The 18,962-nt window shown below is 40.0% G+C and overlaps 1 protein-coding gene across 1 annotated transcript; it reads left to right on the plus strand.

Annotated features, from left to right (window-relative positions):
* Positions 1–572: 572 nt before the first annotated feature.
* On the plus strand, positions 573–12,830 carry LOC117811011 (secretory carrier-associated membrane protein 5-like). Its single transcript, XM_034681045.1, has 7 exons — positions 573–762; positions 1,203–1,259; positions 1,661–1,780; positions 4,121–4,277; positions 9,398–9,499; positions 10,929–11,046; positions 11,620–12,830. Exons 2-7 carry the CDS (start codon positions 1,253–1,255, stop codon positions 11,797–11,799), a joined length of 684 nt encoding a protein of 227 aa, XP_034536936.1. The 5' UTR covers positions 573–762; positions 1,203–1,252; the 3' UTR covers positions 11,800–12,830.
* The last annotated feature ends 6,132 nt before the right edge of the window (positions 12,831–18,962 follow it).

An 18,962-nucleotide genomic window follows, 5' to 3' on the forward strand; every position in this document is an offset into this window, starting at 1 on the left:
ACTAACCTTAGAAAATCAGTTTCTGCAGTGAAACAGCCCCCTCTGCTGGAAAGCTGAGATCATTTTAGCATCTTGATCAGCTACAAACTCATGTTTCATATTCAAGTTCCGGGCACTGTTACGACCAATGGTTTATGTTTTGACCCATTATTGAGCTAATCAGAGTTTACACAATGCAAAAGCACATATTTCCAGCCCATTGTCTTATTGCACAAGAGTTATTATCCGTCTAACATTGCTTCATTCTATATTAACTATACTTTACCGTAGACCCATGCATCTTATATAACCTGCGTGCATTATTTTTCTGCTGCAAACCAGCCATCATACATGAACTAACTCACACGTGGGATATAATTAGGCAGTTTCTCGCGTTTCAAATGGACTGTTATTCACGGGGGTGTTTTCAAATACAACTATTATGGAAACACTTGTGGTATTCTAGTCGGTCTGTCAGGTTTCAGCACCATGGACAGAGAGCTAAACACTGATTGGGTCAATAATACAACGTCAAGGATTAGAGTAATCTGTCTATTGGTCTGAGTCAAAGTGACAGCGGAGTCAAGCGCGCTGATTGGCTGAGGGTAAGGATCATTGGGATTTAGCGCTGCGGCCACACTGTGCTAAAAAGAGTGTTATATTAGTTCAAAAGTTTGTCTTACAGATATCGTCTGATTGATCACCTTCGATATCTGATACTCTTTGCCTGTTTCCAAGGAACACTGTGCACTTTGCAGAGAGAGGAGTCTGCTCTCTGAGGAGGTAAGCAGATTATGTTCTCCATGAAATCCGTAATACCTACTATGATGGCTATAGCTCTCTGTCCAAATATCCTCATGACTTCGCTAATATACCATATTGTTGACACGTGTTGGTGCAGCCTGAGTGTGTTTTCTGTCGTCGTGTGTTCCTGGTGTTACTGAAGTCGTGTGAGGCCATTTTCTGGTTGGATTTAGTGAAACCGGAAGAATTCAGTCTCTGCAGATAAGCAGCGTAAAGACGGTGACTGGAGGGCTCTCACATTAAATCCCCCGACAGGACGTGTTAGCTCAGTTTACAGCACTTCTTTTTAACAGCCCATTCATCCCATTAAATACGTTTCCACACCTCTGACGTGCATAATTTAACTCTACATGGCCACACATGTCATATAATGGCTCTAACATGAAGTCAGCACAACTAACCCTTTGTCTTTCTTACAGGCTAAAGACACTGAGGAAGAAGGAAACAGCTAGTTCTATACTTTTTCAACATGGCAGGTCAGTAATTATAGAGTCATTAACTTGGTTTACTTGCATTATTATTATTCTAATTATTATTATTTTAATCATTGCTTTAACATCTATTTATCTTATTTAACTATTTGTCTATTTATTTCTTGTATCTGATCTTGTTAATGCAACCTTATTTTTTTACTTTTCATTCCACTATTACTTATTTATTAATTTTACTGTATTGATTTTATTTTTAAGTGTTTCATTTATAATCATGCCTTTTATAATTTTACCATTGCTGTTGTTTTCTGTCTCTCTGTTATTCTGTGAAGCACTTTGGGCTTTATGTTTTTATGAATGAAAAGTGCTATATAAATAAAGTTGAGTTGAGAGTTGGATAAAAGGTAGCCTGACATGATTAACTATTCTAACATTGTTTCTCTTAGAGCCGAACTTCCCCCCGTTGCCAGGCTTCATTCCCATGAAGCCCTGCTTCTACCAGGACTTTGATGAGATCCCTGAGCAACACCGCAGCATGTGCAAGAAAATGTACCACCTATGGATATGTGAGTGAAGCAGAAGTGTCAAAAGTATTCACATTCATTACTCAAGTAGAAGTATAGATACTAGGGTTTAATAAGACTTCTGTAGAAATTGAAGTATCAGCTCAAGCTTTTTATTCAAGTAGAAGTGTAAAAGTACTACTTTCAAAACTACTTAAAGTATAAAAGTAAAATTAATGTAAGGGGAAAAAATGCTATTAAGGACAAAAGCTTAGGCTGCGCCACAGGGGCCTATTCCCTATCCCACCTGCCAATTTTTTATTTTTTTTCTGAAGGCCATAATGACTATAATGTTATACTAATATGTTAATGTTGAAATATTAGGGTTGCACTTGTTTCAGCCACGTTCATTCCCATTGAAAATGAACGCATTTTAGTACAATGCAAATGCATTAAAGAACCATATATGTGTACTACTGAGCATTAACGTGTTTCATGGAGCAGAGGATATGATGACTAGTTGCCTATAAGTATTTTCATGGTGGAAAAAAGTCAAAATTCACAGGCATATTGCCTTTATTGAAATGATGTACATTCAAGCATCAAGCACCCACACACATCCAAGACCCGGAACTGTTGGTGTTGACCAATAGGGTCTTACTCAACATGAAGGCTAGATCGCTTCAAACTAATCTAGGCTAGCCAAAATGTTTGATTACTTTACTAAGACACTATATCACAAAATGCGCATAAATGTAACAAGTAAGAAACTTGGCCTCTTTTCGGATGGCGTGATTTATCTGGATATGTTTGGTTTTTTTTGAACGATGACAAGCCAAAATGAAATAGGAGTAATGAGGCTATTTTTAAAATGTAAGGAGTAGAAGTAAAAATTTGGCCAAAAAATAATTACTCCAGTAAAGTATAGATACCCAAAATTTCTAGTTAAGAAAGGTGACAAAGTATATGTACTTCGTTACTTGACACCTCTGGATGAAGCCATGTAATACTGTTAGAACAGCTTTTTGGGAATCAGGCTACTCCGTAAGCTTTAACCTATGTTCCATTTATGAAACAGACTTTTTATGCAGAGGTCTCTTATTTTTTTTAGGAAAAAAAGGAAACATCAGATTTGTACGGAGGGTCTTATAAACTTTCTTCCCCTCTGTAATTTACAATAGGAAGTACAATGTAACAGAAGGGCAATGGTTTACAAGGGTCCCTTTGGTCCACAAAGATTTTGATTTTTTTTATTGGCTGTTATCCTGACTGGTTTATTTGCTAATGAGTCATAGCACTGACCAGATGGCCTTGGTTTGAGCAGAGCCGTTAACATTGAAATTGTGTTGAACAATTTTTGCCAGAAGCACTTTAATCAAAGTTTATTACTCCATAAACAAGCAGCACAATGATGCTTGTGATATTGCTCTGGTCTGGAAGCTCCCTGCTCGTCCATGAAGCGGAGAGGAACAAGAAACACCCCCAATCTACTGCGACATTTACACAGGTGCAACGGCACTAACCTGGTAGTTAGAGAACAGCAATAAGCCAAATAACAGTTTGAAAACAAATCACACCAGGTTGCAAATGATTTTGGCCAAAAGTCCAGAAATGCCTCAGAGTTCACAAGCTCATTATGTTGTTCATGCAGAAGATGATTTCAATTTAAATCATCATTCATTTTCAACAATGAATAAATGTCTGTTTATGATTGTGACCAGGCTTTTTTTCCACAGGTGTCTTCTTTTAATAGACAATAACTAAGCAGGTATTTACATCTGATTTGAACATCCCTCTTTCCTTCTGTTACAAGTTCCTGCACCCTGCATGCATTCTGATTTGTAACTTCAAAACTATCTAATTTGTTATCAGTTTCTCCTCTAAGTTTCTGTTTTTATACGTGGAAATCATTTGAAGTTAACATTATTTTTCTTTTCTGTATCTAAGATTACTGTATCTATTTTCTAACTGTGTTCCTTAGTAGCCCTCATGTTTCAGCTGTGTTTGTCCTCATAACAACTTTGTGAAGCACTCCACATTTATTTTTATGGCCTTAAATTGGAAGCTGATTGGCCTTCATCTAGTTTAGAGAGCAAAGATGGGATGACAGCACAGAGCTCCATTTATAATTAACTTAAGCAGACTGAAGCAGCTTCAAAATATTACTGAGAGTTATTATAAAAGGACATGATCAAAAAAGGCTATTCAGGGAACACAAGCTGTGATGTGTTGAGGCCACTGCAGTTACTTATTTCTGCTTATTTTAATGCACAATGTCTTAATATCAAATGTTATTGAAATTCTAACACGCATGTGCATGTCTATATTTGTATTCATGTATACCAAATAGACACATATTTGCTCAGTTCTTCTAAAATCCACCATGTTTTTCTGGTCTTAAAGTGAACAGCGCAACTCTTGCTGTGAATCTCATCGGCTGCTTTGCATGGATGTTTGGTGGAGGTGGTGTGACAAACTTTGGGCTGGCTATCATCTGGCTGCTCATGTTCACTCCCTGCTCCTACGTCTGTTGGTTCAGGGCCCTCTACAAGGCCTTCAAGTAAGTCAAACAATGACATTAAAAGTGCATTTTTGTTTGTGCAACTCACTGACTACATTATTATTCAAAAAATAGAACAGACAGTATTGAACTAATGTGATGCAGAGTAATATTTAGCACTTAAGCTGGAATTTAAAAGCTCTATTGATTCAAAGAGTCTTATATTTAAGTTATAGTGTGACCAGTGGAGTCGGGCAGAGAGCTTGGGGGTCTGTGCCTCACAACTTTCTCTGCAGGCTGAGAGCTCAATTACTGTACTCTAGCTCAGTTGTTCTCAATGTGGGGTCCTGGGACCCCTTGGGGTCTGCGAACCATAGCATGGGGGTCCGTGAAATAATTTGAATACATTTCTAATAAATTATAAAATTGTGCTGTCATTACAAAACAGCATACACCATTGTTATGATACCATTTGGTGGCTCGCAGGGATATGTAAGTCTTGCTACTGTTACTTTTCTGAAAGCGTTTCAGATCAATTACTTGAAAAGTATAAATGCTGTCATGTTGAGACCACAAGGAATGAAATGACCCTCTGTTTTAAAGTATACAAGTGGTATTTACTTGATTCAAATTGAAGTGTTATCTGTTTATCACTATGGTACAGGTCTGAAGTATTTACATTGATACGTTTTAAAATACAAATAGTTCCAAGGGAAACTAAGAGTGCAAATGGTAGTAAGCATGTGCTTTAGTGATGGGAAGTTCGGCTCTTTTCAGAGAGCCATCTCTTTTAACTCAGAAGAAGAGCCGGCTCTTTCGACTCCCGAACGGCTCTTAATTTAGGATCTTTTGTTGCCGTATATTTTACCTTAACTTTGAAAAAATAATGGTTTGTGTTGAAAACACTTTAACGTACAGTGTTTTTATGAGCAGACTTATAATTGACCAATTTTGTGCATTTATTCTGTTACAAAACCATTCTCACCCTGATCCTAGGGTTAGGGTTAGGATTAGGGTTAGGGCTGTGATTAGGGTTAGGATTAGGGATAGGGTTATGATTAGGGTTAGGGTTGTGATTAGGGTTAGGGTTGTGATTAGGGTTAGGGTTAGGATTAGGGATAGGGTTAGGATTAGGGTTAGGGTTGTGATTAGGGTTGTGATTAGGGTTAGGGTTAGGGTTGTGATTATGATTAGGGTTAGGGTTAGGGTTGTGATTAGGGTTAGGGTTGTGATTAGGGATAGGGTTGTGATTAGGGTTAGGGTTAGGGTTCAGATTAGGGTTAGGGTTGTGATTAGGGTTAGGGTTAAGATTAGGGTTAGGGTTAGGGTTGTGATTAGGGTTAGGGTTGTGATTAGGGATAGGGTTGTGATTAGGGTTAGGGTTAGGGTTCAGATTAGGGTTAGGGTTGTGATTAGGGTTAGGGTTGTGATTAGGGTTAGGGTTAGGGTTAGGGTTCAGATTAGGGTTAGGGTTCAGATTAGGGTTAGGGTTAAGATTAGGGTTAGGGTTAGGGTTCAGATTAGGGTTAGGGTTAGGATTAGGGTTAGGGTTAACATTAGGGTTAGGGTTAGGGTTAGAGTTCAGATTAGGGTTAGGGTTCAGATTAGGGTTAGGGTTAGGATTAGGGTTAGGGTTAGGATTAGGTTTAGGGTTGTGATTAGGGTTAGGGTTAGGGTTCAGATTACGGTTAGGATTAGGGTTAGGGTTCAGATTAGGGTTAGGGTTAAGATTAGGGTTAGGGTTAGGGTTCAGATTAGGGTTAGGGTTAGGATTAGGGTTAGGGTTAGGGTTAGGGTTCAGATTAGGGTTAGGGTTAGGGTTCAGATTAGGGTTAGGGTTAAGATTAGGGTTAGGGTTAGGGTTCAGATTAGGGTTAGGGTTAGGATTAGGGTTAGGGTTAGGATTAGGGTTAGGGTTAACATTAGGGTTAGGGTTAGGGTTCAGATTAGGGTTAGGGTTAACATTAGGGTTAGGGTTAGGGTTAGGGTTCAGATTAGGGTTAGGGTTCAGATTAGGGTTAGGGTTAGGATTAGGGTTAGGATTAGGGTTAGGGTTAGGGTTCAGATTAGGGTTAGGGTTCAGATTAGGGTTAGGGTTAAGATTAGGGTTAGGGTTAGGGTTAAGATTAGGGTCAGGGTTAGGGTTAGGGTTAGGATTAGGGTTAGGGCTAACATTAGGGTTAGGGTTAGGGTTAGGGTTCAGATAAGGGTTAGGGTTCAGATTAGGGTTAGGGTTAGGATTAGGGTTAGGGTTAACATTAGGGTTAGGGTTCAGATTAGGGTTAGGGTTAGGATTAGGGTTAGGATTAGGGTTAGGGTTGTGATTAGGGTTAGGGTTAGGGTTCAGATTAGGGTTAGGATTAGGGTTAGGGTTCAGATTAGGGTTAGGATTAGGGTTAGGGTTCAGATTAGGGTTAAGATTAGGGATAGGATTAGGGTTAGGGTTGTAATTAGGGTTAGGGTTAGGGTTCAGATTAGGGTTAGGGTTAGGGTTCAGATTAGGGTTAGGGTTTGGATTAGGGTTGGGGTTAGGGTTAGGGTTAGGGTTCAGATTAGGGTTAGGGTTAGGATTAGGGTTAGGGTTAGGGTTAGGGTTCAGATTAGGGTTAGGGTTAGGGTTCAGATTAGGGTTAGGATTATGGTTAGGAGTAGGGTTAGGGTTAGGGTTAGGATTAGGGTTCGGGTTAGGGTTCGGATTAGGGTTAGGGTTAGAACCAGAACTAAACTTAAGTAAACAGAACCAGAACCAAACTCATGCAAACAGAACCAGAACCAAACTCAAGCAAACACAACCAGAACCGAACCAGACCCGAGCCAGAACGTACCAGAACTGAACCAGAACCGAAGCGAACCGAAGCAAACCGAACCGTGCCAGAACCAAACCAGAACCGAACCAAACTCAGCCAGAACCAAGCCAGAACCAAACCAGAACGTTCCAGAACTAAACTAGAACCAAACCAGAATCGAACCGAACCGAACCAGAACTGTGCCAGAACCCACGAGAACCGAACCAGAACCGAACCAGAATCGAACCAGAACTGAACCAGAACTTAACCAGAACTGAACCCGAACCAGAACCGCACCGAACCAGAACCGTGCCTGAACCGAACCAGAACCGAACCGAACAAGAACCGAACCGAACCAGAACCGTGCCAGAACCGTGACAGAACCGAACCAGAACCGAACCAGAACTGAACCAGAACCGAACCAGAACCAGAACCGAACTCAAGCAAACAGAACCAGAACCAAACTCAAGCAAACAGAACCAGAACCAAACTCAAGCAAACACAACCAGAACCGAACCAGACCCGAGCCAGAACGTACCAGAACTGAACCAGAACCGAAGCAAACAGAACCAGAACCAAACTCAAGCAAACACAACCAGAACCGAACCAGACCCGAGCCAGAACGTACCAGAACTGAACCAGAACCGAAGCGAACCGAACCAGAACCGTGCCAGAACCAAACTAGAACCGAACCAAACTCAGCCAGAACCAAACCAGAACCTTCCAGAACTAAACCAGAACCGAACCAGAACCGAACCAAACCAAACCAGAACTGTGCCAGAACCGCACAAGAACCTAACCAGAACCGAACCAGAATCGAACCAGAACTTAACCAGAACTTAACCAGAACTGAACCCGAACCAGAACCGAACTGAACCAGAACCGCACCGAACCGAACCAGAACTGTGCCAGAACCGAACCAGAACCGAACCAGAACTTAACCAGAACCGAACCAAACAAGAACCAAACCGAATCAAACCAGAACCGTGCCAGAACCGTACAAGAACCGAAACAAGAACCGAACCAGAACTGAACCAGAACCGAACCAGAACCGAACTCAAGCAAACAGAACCAGAACCAAACTCAAGCAAACATTATTAATGTCCTCAGGTTGGCATTGAGAAAAATCCGATGCCTCAGCTTGGATGGGCTGATCCGATTTCTCCTCTCAGTGAGTATTTGCCCGGTCTTCAAGAAGACTCTCTCTGAAGGAACAGATGAAGCCAGGATACACAGCCTCCCCTCCATCACCTGTATCCTATATCCTCACATGTGATTTGGCTGCATGGCTGCCAAGCTGACCAATCAACACAAAGTTCTGCTGTGAGCAGAGCTGAGGCTGAGCACTGTGAGAGCTAAGCAGCGACAGAAAAAAAATGGGGTCCGGCTCTCTCTCGATGCGAGCCGGGTCTTCTGATTCACTATAAAGCATCGGCTCTCAGAGCCGCAGCTTTTGATCATGACACATCACTAATGTGCTTAAACTCCTAGACTCCTAGACTACATGTCTTTCAATGTAGACTTCCACTGAGAGGAACATATTAGACTATTTAGGAACTAAATTAGGAACTAAATTTAGACTGTCATACCAGCTTGACCATCAATGAAAATGTCCTGGAAATGTCCTGGAAGATGATCTCTGGAAAAGAGTGGGAACCCTGATTAATGTTCAACTACAACAATGGCTCTACATTATCATAGCACTTTTATAAACATTGGCTTTTTGGGACAAGTCTACCTTTTTTACAAACTCAAGCACTGAACAGGACAAAAAAACAAAATCCTAATACCTTGTATTGAGAAACTCAATGTTTGGAAACGGTCAAGTGTGAATGGAGGCTTTAGCTAATTCTACCTCTGTTCTCTCCATGTGTTTAAAGCTGAAAGCAGCAGCAGGAATTAATAGTCTAGCAACTCCCTTTGGGGACAAAAAGCACCCTAAACATCTTATTTATCCCACCCTCAGCAAAAGAGAAACATATTTTAAACCTTGTGTTAGTAAGATGTCATTAGGAGACACCTTTTGCGGCCCTTGAATGGAATCAATAAGAAGATAGCAAATATTCATATCCTCTCAGATTATTCATTTATCTTCTTGGTTTACTTACTGTACAGTCGTTTGTCTCACCAAAGTATCACAGTGGGGCAAGAGGCCAACAGTCCAACACACTCTTCTGATCAGCTCAGTCATAGTTGAGTTGTCATCACTACAGAAAGGCACATGTAAGGGAATTAATGCCATGTTTGTGGAACCATGTGATTGAAAAGTCTAATCCTGATTGGCTGTGTAAAAGTGGGGACATTTTCAACGTGTGGACTCTTAAACATCAGTACTGCATCCTGAAAAAAACTGAAAAACTCACCTTTATTTGTTTTGATTTGTTGTTTTTGAAGGACTGACAGCTCCTTCAACTTCATGCAGTTCTTCTTTGTGTTCATGGCACAAGTCGGCATCAGCATCATCCAAAGCATCGGCATCCCTGGATGGGGTGTATGGTAAGAGTCAGAAACTGAAAATATTTCTTAAAATGATTATGAAGTGATTTACATATTACTCACAATATTCTAAATGAAATAAATTAATAAGGGATGTCAATGTCTTGAATCAAATATAATGAATGTCAATGATCTTTCATTTAGAGCAGGGGTTCCCAAACGTTTCACCCCGCAACCCCCAAAATATTGGTGCCAAAGATTTGTGACCCCCACTGTCCCTCAAAGTGATTTAATGTGGCTTCATTTAGCTGGTCTGCAGAAAATGACCCTATCTATATGAGCATGTGGCTGTGTTTCCTGTGCCTTTATGAATTAACCCACTGATACTGATGCTTTTGATAATTAACTGTTCACTAACCCTAAACTTAGGAGTCATTGGACATAAAGAAAGGCAGAAGACTCATTACAGTTTCTATTTTCAAGGTTTTATTTCAAGTTTAGCTACTATTTTTGACCATATTTTTTACTATAATGGGTAAAATGAATTTCCCCCACAGGGGATCAATAAAGTTCTCTAAATCTATCTATATAAACGAAAAATCATTCTGGAGGACATCTCACGACCCCCTGTTTGTGTTTCATGACCCCCCAGGGCGTCCCAGCCCACACTTTGGGAACACCTGATTTAGAGGATTTCTTTTTTTTTTTTTGTGGATGATCCCTTTAAGGGAATATTTTCTGAGGATTTGCTGAAACTTGCACACAAAACAACTTAAATGTCAGTCATGTTAAGGGGACATTTGATCTTGAAGTGAATGATGTGACTGTATTTATTTTTGTTTTTTCAAAAAATAGCTCAAATAAGACAAAAAAACATGCAAGTGCCACTTCAGTGAGGTACAGAGAACCAGCCATTCTGCATCTCAGTCACTGCAAAGGTTCATTTTCTTAAGTATTATAATTGATGAAGTCATTAATTGATTACTCTACAATAAAAGCTAGCACCAAGATCAAGAAGTGGTTTTGTAAAGATTACAAAATCAGCCTTTTGGTTGAAACACTTTGAGCTCAAGCACTCAGTCTGGTCAGAAAGTATTTTTTAAACACCTGCTCTCTGCTTTCATTAACATGACAGTGATGGAACATCAGAAATTGCCCTCATATAACTTTAATGATCGCCCTGTTATTAGATTTTGAGAGGCCGTTAAAGAGACCCTCAAAATGTCACCAGTCTCAGGCTGATGATCAGGAATTAATATTATGACAGCCTCCATAAAGTTTATAAATGTCACCATGCGCAGCTGTATATCATCATGTATGAGCTGTAAAACTTTTAAACTTTATATAGCAGTGCTTAAGAATCAAATAGAATTACTGGTATTTAGCCTCCAGATGTTCAGCGCTAGTGTCAACAACATGTTGTGTTCACAGTCTTAAATTAACATTTTTTGATGAATTGTCTGAAGTGTCATTTCTTTGGCCTTTTCAGCGGTTGGTTGGCAACGATTTCCTTCTTCAGCTACAATATTTTGATCGCTCTCATCATGTTGGTCCCTACCATCATGTTCACTGCTGTGGCCTCGCTGTCCTTCATTGCTCTCACCAGGGTAAGAATTTAGCCTCTGCATTTCTAGAAAGGCCAAAGAAGACAGACAGGAAATCTATGTGAATACATTTTCTATCATTGTCTATGACAAATGATGTCCACTGACATTGTTATTCGATTAAAGTCCATTCTGTGTTCAGACAAATTTGACTGATTACCTGTGATAATGTTACAGGCGTCTGTCAGTCCAGGATTTGAGATTGATTATTTTTCTCTAATATCAACAAAGCACCATGACAGATGCTAGAATACATGTTTTTTTCTGTTTTTCAATAAAGGAAGGGGAGAAGTACCAAACAAATATAGTCTGGATCTACAGTTCCTTCAACCTATGTTTTTAGGTACCTAGAATAATACAGTAATACAAACAGAAGAAAGTGACAGTGAGAATACAGCCTAATAAAAGTACGAGCAGTTAAAGTCTTAAGTCAACCTTCCTCTGCACCTCAAATACTGCGGGCCCTAAAGAGATGCACTGACTGTATGGTTCCTTAACTGTATATGATAATATTACTTCACTTGCCTTTCTTTCATGGCCAGTTAGTAATAATTTATGACACCATCTTGCCTGCAGATCCATAATTATTACCGTGGCAGCGGGGCCAGCATGTCCAAAGCCCAGGAGGAGTGGACCACAGGAGCCTGGAAGAACCCGCACGTCCAAGCTGCGGCCCAGCAGGCGGCCATGGGTGCAGCTGCTGGAGCAATGCAGGAGCCGTACCCCAGCCCGCAATACAACGAAAACCAGATGTAGCCTCGACAACACAGAGGTGTCAGAGAAATGATGGGACAGCTATGCCAAAGCTAGAGCAACAGAGTCGGGAAGTTTTAACCTTTTCCCACAAAATTATTTATTTTAAAGCTAATTTATTTCGTTTTTTAAAAATGACCACTCAATATTAAAACACTTTCAGGTTTTACATTTTGGCTCAAGTCACTGATTCAGTCAGTTTGAGTGATTTCAAGCAATTTCATCATCAACTTAAAGCTGTGAACATCTGTGGGAAGCAGATTTTTGCCTTCCTGTATTAAAGGGCATGAGATGTTTTTAAAGTATTTTATATCACTTCATATAATTGTTATCTGTTTGAGAGGTTGAGCTGAAACTAGTGTTGAATGTGTCTTACTTTAGTTGCTCCATGAGAGCTGTGTTTGTGCGATTTCTGTCTTCCTGTTAGTTCTGTAAGATTTTTACAAAAACAAATGAACTGACCTTTTTTCTTTTTTGTAGAATATATAACAGTTGATATGCAGAAACAAAGTATATTTATGAGTTTGTTTTAAAGTTAAAGGTAACCAAAGATAGGATTGAATGTTATTTATAGCCATTATTTAAAATGATAAAACCAAATGTGACCTCATCATCACTGCATTTCTATGCAATAAATTAATAACTACACTGTGAACTGAAAGTCTGTTGTAATGTAGACAGAGGGGCTTTATTGCAATAAGAAACAGTAATGTTGCAAAGGTTGGACTGAATTTAAAAAGTAACATAATTGAAGCTGTTGACATGTGATTTATGCTCTGCAGTGAAGTCAGATTTACAGCATGGAATAATTAAAACTGTTAAACTGTCAAATTCTGCAAAAACAAGTCAAATATCTGACCCATGTTTTATAATCACCTCATTGTAATCAAATGTGACAGCTTTGTACTGAATGTAAGTTTAGTATGTGTTCATTTAAAAAAAAATGGTTTAGCTGAGGTTGAGTGTTGTGTGTCTTTTTGACCACCGGGAGGTGCTGATGGTTTTAGTTTGAAATAAAAAAGGTCCAACATGAACAGATTACCTTCATTCATCCTTCACAGATCATGGTCTGCACTTATGCTAGTCCCTTCTATTTCCTCCTTCTCTATCTCTTTTCATTCTATCTCTTTTTCTTAGTATTGCCCCTCCCCTCCTGCCTTTTCAGTCTCACTTCTCCCAAGAAAAACACTCTGACTGAGAGCAGCAGAGATCAAGGTAATCACCAAACACCCACTCAAGATTGGGCTATTTTGTGTTTGTTCTCCTTTGGTTGTAACCTGCACTCTCTGACACAATTACACACTCATTTGGAGTGGTTTCCCTGTTATGCAGACCTGTTGGTTGTTGGGTTAAAAAGCTGGCGCAATCACACCTCAAGGGCAGTCAAATGGCTTGTCATTGCCTCTCTCCTCCTCCCACCAACTTGAGGCTTTAAAACAGCTGGCAGAATTGCTCTCTGACCTTTGGTAACAGTACCATTATGAGCTGTATTTGTTAAAACATGGCATGAAATCACTCCTTGCTTTTATTTCCTCGGTTGTTGGAAGGGTAGTCTGAGGAGTAAACAGCTGCTTTTTGTTCAGGGTGCCACAATTGGAAGGTAAACATACCACTCCACATTTATTTGAGTACTTTCTGCCGAAATTGGAGGTATTGGCTGTTTTTTCTTATTCTTTAAAATGTGCCAGTGACAAGTGAAGATGCTGTTCATACATTTTAGCTACTTGGCAGATTCATGGGTTTCATACTGGCAATGGAGTCAAATACTGAGAACTCTCCCTGGTTGAATGAAACTTTGAGACAGTCTAATGTCCACAGATTGCATAACCATCGTTATATCAATCTTATGAAGTTACTAAGTGAGGTTACTTTGTACAAAGAGCCTCTTTGTTTGAGTATTTTGTTATATTTGCCCCATTTAGTAAAGATGTTGCACTCAATCATTAAAATGTGTTTTTAAATTGTTTCCAAGACATTACACTCAGCAAATGATACTGCAGCAACATTTAAACACTGTTGAAATGAGAGATTAAAAATAGAAGGCACATTCTTCGCCTTCAGGTGGTAGTATTGGTTCTCTGTGGCTGTAAAACATTCACACTAACTGTCCACCGGGGGCACTATATAACTATTATTTTTTTCTCCCTAGTGGTACATTAATAAAGTCTGTACAAGTGCACTGCATATATGTGAGAGTTGGGGTGATTTAAACTACTTTTCTGAATGGAAACTGAATATCTTCAAACTAACATGAGAGCAACAGCATTTTTTTCCACCCCAGCGTCCTGTGAGTAGGTGACCATCATAGATCAGATACAAAATAATGGACTTCTTTGCCCCTACACTGTCTGCCTCTCCCTGTGTTGTGAGAGTGATGGAATTACTCTGTGGAGAGGGGGATGAAATTATACAGCGATACAGATACCCAGAGGACCCACCAGCAGCCGCCAACAAACACTGTAATTGCCGTGCACATGGAAATCTCTTGTGACAAGTGTTGACAGCAAAGACTTGTGCCTTCAGGTAAACAGGATGGGTTGTCAGCCGCAGAATACAGTCATTGATTCATAACAAATCAAGATTGCACCAGTGCTTTCCCTAATAAAAATCTATTCTTTCTACTTTAAAAGAGGGGTGAAAAAATATCCAAATGCACAGCTCTAACTATCCACTCAGGTTTGAACATCAAAAGCACATCTGACCAGAATGTCAGCTGTGTCCTGACATGAGCTTGCAGATGGCTGGTGGTTGCTGCAGCCACTTCATGACAACAGGGCCAAATTTTAACCAAGCTTGCTATTCCCAAACAAGCTAAGACACTACTGAGCAACAACCTTTATAGCTCATAGCTGTGTTGGGAGTGCTGCAGTGGCTTGTTTGTGACACTTACACTTTGATGAAGGAAAAGGTGGAAAGCATTTTGGGGTAAAGAAAGAAAAACCTGAAAACTTTGTCTTGTTTGAAGATAATATTTTGGGTAAAAGGTTTCTTGCACAAACCTTTATTTTTTATCAATTATTATCTTGTTAGCATCCAACAGCTGTTATGAGTATTTTACATAGACAAAGAAATATTAGTTTCAGCACACACAAGCTGTAAACACAGCACTGGTTAGAAAATAATTGCGTATTTAGACTGTATATTCAGCAGATACGGAGCAGCATTACAATTAATTTTTAGTTGTGTTTATGGCCACCTGATGATATTAACTCTCAAATCTGCTCTCCCTTTCTCCTTATTTTGCTGCCAAGTGCTTCAATATGTTTAGCAGCTAGAAGCCAACTTTGCCTGCTGTTTTGGTACTTTAGGAGCCTTTTTTTTTTTTTTTTTTACCAAAAACAGCTGCCTGATGTGTCTGAAGAGTGAACAAAAAAAGTAAAGTTGCAGGCTTTAAAAAATGGAATACAGATGCTGAACTGTGTCATTTCCTGTTGATATATCATCACAAGAAAGTAGTTTAACTTGAGTATCTTCTGTACATGTTGAGTAAAATAACTGATGGTGGTAGCTTTAAAAGGATAGTTCAAGTTTTTATTTAAGTGTGTTTTTTTTAAAAGTGTATTAGGTACTTGATAGTAAGTGCATTACCCACATGAGAGGCTGGTCAGATTGGCCTTTTTGCTGAGGAACCGGCTAGAGAACAGACAAAAGCTAGGCTATCAATCGTTGCAGACAGGGTCAACTGCAACATGTAATTTAAATAATATCACGGGAGTCCGACTCAATCACTGACGTTGGGGTAAGAACATAGACTGTATAAAATATGGACGTAGTATCCGTGACGTCACCCATCTGTTCCTGAGAGCTGTTTTGAAGCAAATCGAAGGCAGCAGCCATATTGGAAATGCGGAACTCAACTAGGCAGAGTGTGACGCAGTGTGAGCCTCCTAGCCAATAGCTATGTGTTCCCGACTGGGAGTCACGTCAGTCATGTCCTTATTTGGGCAAAACTGGTAATCTTAATATCTTCTGAACCATCACGTTAGAAAAAAATTCACCCCCGTACAGTGTGTGCCGATAGAAAGATTAGCTTCATAGGGCCAAGCCGTTTTTTGGACCAGGCTGTAAACATGTTTATTAATGCTGCAAAGATCGTCTTTTTCCAATTCATTTCTATGTGGTTTCCAGTGTTTCTGCAGCCAGCCTCAAGCAGATTTTCGATGTATTGCAGTTTATAGCACTTCAGCATGGGCTTCATCGTTTGAGACCGCAGGTTGCCGCTTGGGTAAGAATGTACGCTCTACTGCGAGCATTTTCAGCACTTTCAGTAAGCTTTGTCTTACAGGTGCAATTTCCTCTGCCTGCAGTGCACTGATCAGATGTTCCATGACATATGAGTCAACTTTAATTTTGCCTCATACACTGATAGTTATATTGTACACTTTGATATCAGTCTGAGATCATTTTAAGAGACAAATGCTAAACATTATCTGGCTGTCACAGTAATGTCTGTAGACAGCAATTCTGCTCAGTCTTCCCCTTGAACAGCTAAGCGTCCACTTACACAAACATTAGTGTTTGTATGGGACTTTGATTAATTAGCTAAATGATATGGTAAAGTTGACCCTGTCTGAAGCATTTGATAGCCTATAGCTTCCATTCTGGTTATACAGCCAGACTCTCAACAGAGAAAGCCAGGATCTCCTGTGGGTAAAACTTGTACTATTGACAAGCACCTCATAAAACCCCACTTAAAAAAACCCAACAAACTATCCCTTTAAGACGTCAGTTTTAGACCTTATAGTCAAACTTCAGATTGTGAATTTATTCTTTTTGGAGCACAAAGACATATCGAAGTAAAGATGCACTGCATTTGAGAAATTGGAACAATTTAAGGCTATTAATGTTAGAGTGTCATGAATGAAGGAGAAAAGCAATGCATTTCTCGTGGGAATTTGAGGTAATGGAAATAAAGACTGGGGTATATGCATTTATGATAACATATGCATCTTTACCTACTTTCTGTCATACTAACAGGAATGAACAGGAGGGTTGTAGGGAGGAGAGGAGGTGAGGGTCATATAAATGGCACAGTGTGACCTGATGTTTACAGAGCACAGAGGGCCATTTTTCAGGAGAGGTGGAGATAGAGTGCCCTTTCATGCTGTCAAACACATACACATATTATCATCTGAATAGAGGTGTACAGTAATGCTCTCAAACAGGCATGCTTCTATGATTCTGTAATATGCATATGACACATACAGTATGTGCACATGAAGCCGGGGTCTCCCAGCACCCAACAAGTCTCTTCTAAAATTACCTCAACGTAACAGGCTCACTCACCCATCCAGTGGGTACAATAAAACACAACTGAGACCCAGGAGAGGGCTTGGGTTGGAAGCACACTCTCCTGAACAAACATAAGCTTGGGTATTATAGGGCTGACTCATTTCGCTTTTCGCTACAGGACAAGTTTTAAGACTTTACACTTTTTGATCAACAAAAGACAGAGCTGACCTCTACTGGCAATAAGTTTGTGACAAGAAAACACATAAGTGACGATGAGTTTACCAAATAACCAGAAGAAGCAGACTGAAATCAATGTCTGGGAGTGAGTCATGACCCTCTGGCTCTGTGAGAGAGAATGTGAAGCCTGAGCAAACTGAGCCCTTAATGATGGAGGTGGTTAAAATAGTACAAAAAGGTGGAAAAAAAAAGCTTATGATTGTTTATGATCTCGTCGGTGTGCAGCTCTGTTTGGAGGTTTCTGTTAATTTTTGCTCTTGCAGCAAACAACCGTCCAAAAATCTCAAGCCTTGTGCAATGACTGATCACACTGCAAGATGTCATTAGCAACATAACAGCAGCTCAAAACAAACAAAAAAACCACTGAGAATATCAAGAGTTTGCTGCAACTTCAAACAGATATCTGAGCCTTGAAAAGTTTAAAGCAGTTGCCTAATGGTACGTGCCAAATGACAATCCTTGAGCAGTGTCTTCTAAATGCTTTAACCGTCAATTTTTTCTTACTCTATTTCTAAATGTTTAGAATTGGACGGATTTTTCTTTCAGAACATACCAAGCAAATCTAAATGAACTATACTTATAACCCTAAAATGCTTTGCCTACAGGTGCTTATAAAAACATTGCATGATGACTTTGCTAAATTTGTCCAATGTAGCTGCCAGTTAACTTAGCTAGCATGGGGTCACAGCTAGCCTGGGTAAGCCCACTGGGTAAGGTTACAAAACTTGACCTCCTCTTTACCTACCAACTTATTCTTGTTTATTTGATTTCTAGAAAAACTGAATTGCAAAAATGACAAGATGTGACTTCTGTAAGGTTGTGTTTTTGGGGCTTTTTTCCCTTTACGATAGAACAGCTGAGGAAAGACAGGTTATGTGCAGAGTAGAGAGCGGGGGAAGACATGCAGCAAATGGTCACAGCTGGAACTGGAACTTGCAATCTCTGCGATGAGGACTATTAACGCTGTATGTGAGTTGCTTAGACCGCTAGGCCACCAGCACCCTGACAAAGTGACTTGTTTGAGGGTGTTATGTATCAGGTTATTTCTTGACTTGTCAAGATTTTACTGTCAAACCAGCCATGTTGGTGGTTTCCTCCCAGCTCCAGACTCCATGGTAAGCTACTCAGCTACACAATGTAGCTTTATATTTACAGACACCAGATATAGAGGTGATTTTGATCTCCTAATTAAACCCTTAAAAGAAAGGGTAATGAATTGTATTTCCCATAAATGTTTACGATTCTTCGAAAAAACAGGACTTTGTTTGTAAGGCTTTGGAAATCCATCAGGGCTGCAGCTGGGACTGCACCCTTATTGGATTTCACAAGACTTTGATGTTTGTGTTGTGTTGTGCAAACTCAATAAACTTCACAAATCAGCAGCTCCCAAAAGTCAGTGGCTTCATGCAGCAAAAATTCCCACCTTGCATCATCTTTGTATGTGCATGATCATAGGAATCAGAGCATTCATCCAGACGGTTACTAAGGAGGGGTCACCCAGCTGTCTGGATTGGGGCCATGCTAGTCAGCTTCAGTGAGGGATCCTGCTGCCACCGGCCTGTGAAATCACCGGTGTGATGACGGGACTCGTCCCCCTGACAGCACAGGAAATGGTGACTCTGGAGGTTGGAGAATGAGCTTGGTGAAATATGGGCTTGTCAGAAGGGAGAGATGCTGAGCACAGTGGCACAGGGCTG

Source organism: Notolabrus celidotus, chromosome 3 (assembly GCF_009762535.1).
Source record: "Notolabrus celidotus isolate fNotCel1 chromosome 3, fNotCel1.pri, whole genome shotgun sequence".
Classification (NCBI taxonomy): Eukaryota; Metazoa; Chordata; class Actinopteri; order Labriformes; family Labridae; genus Notolabrus; species Notolabrus celidotus.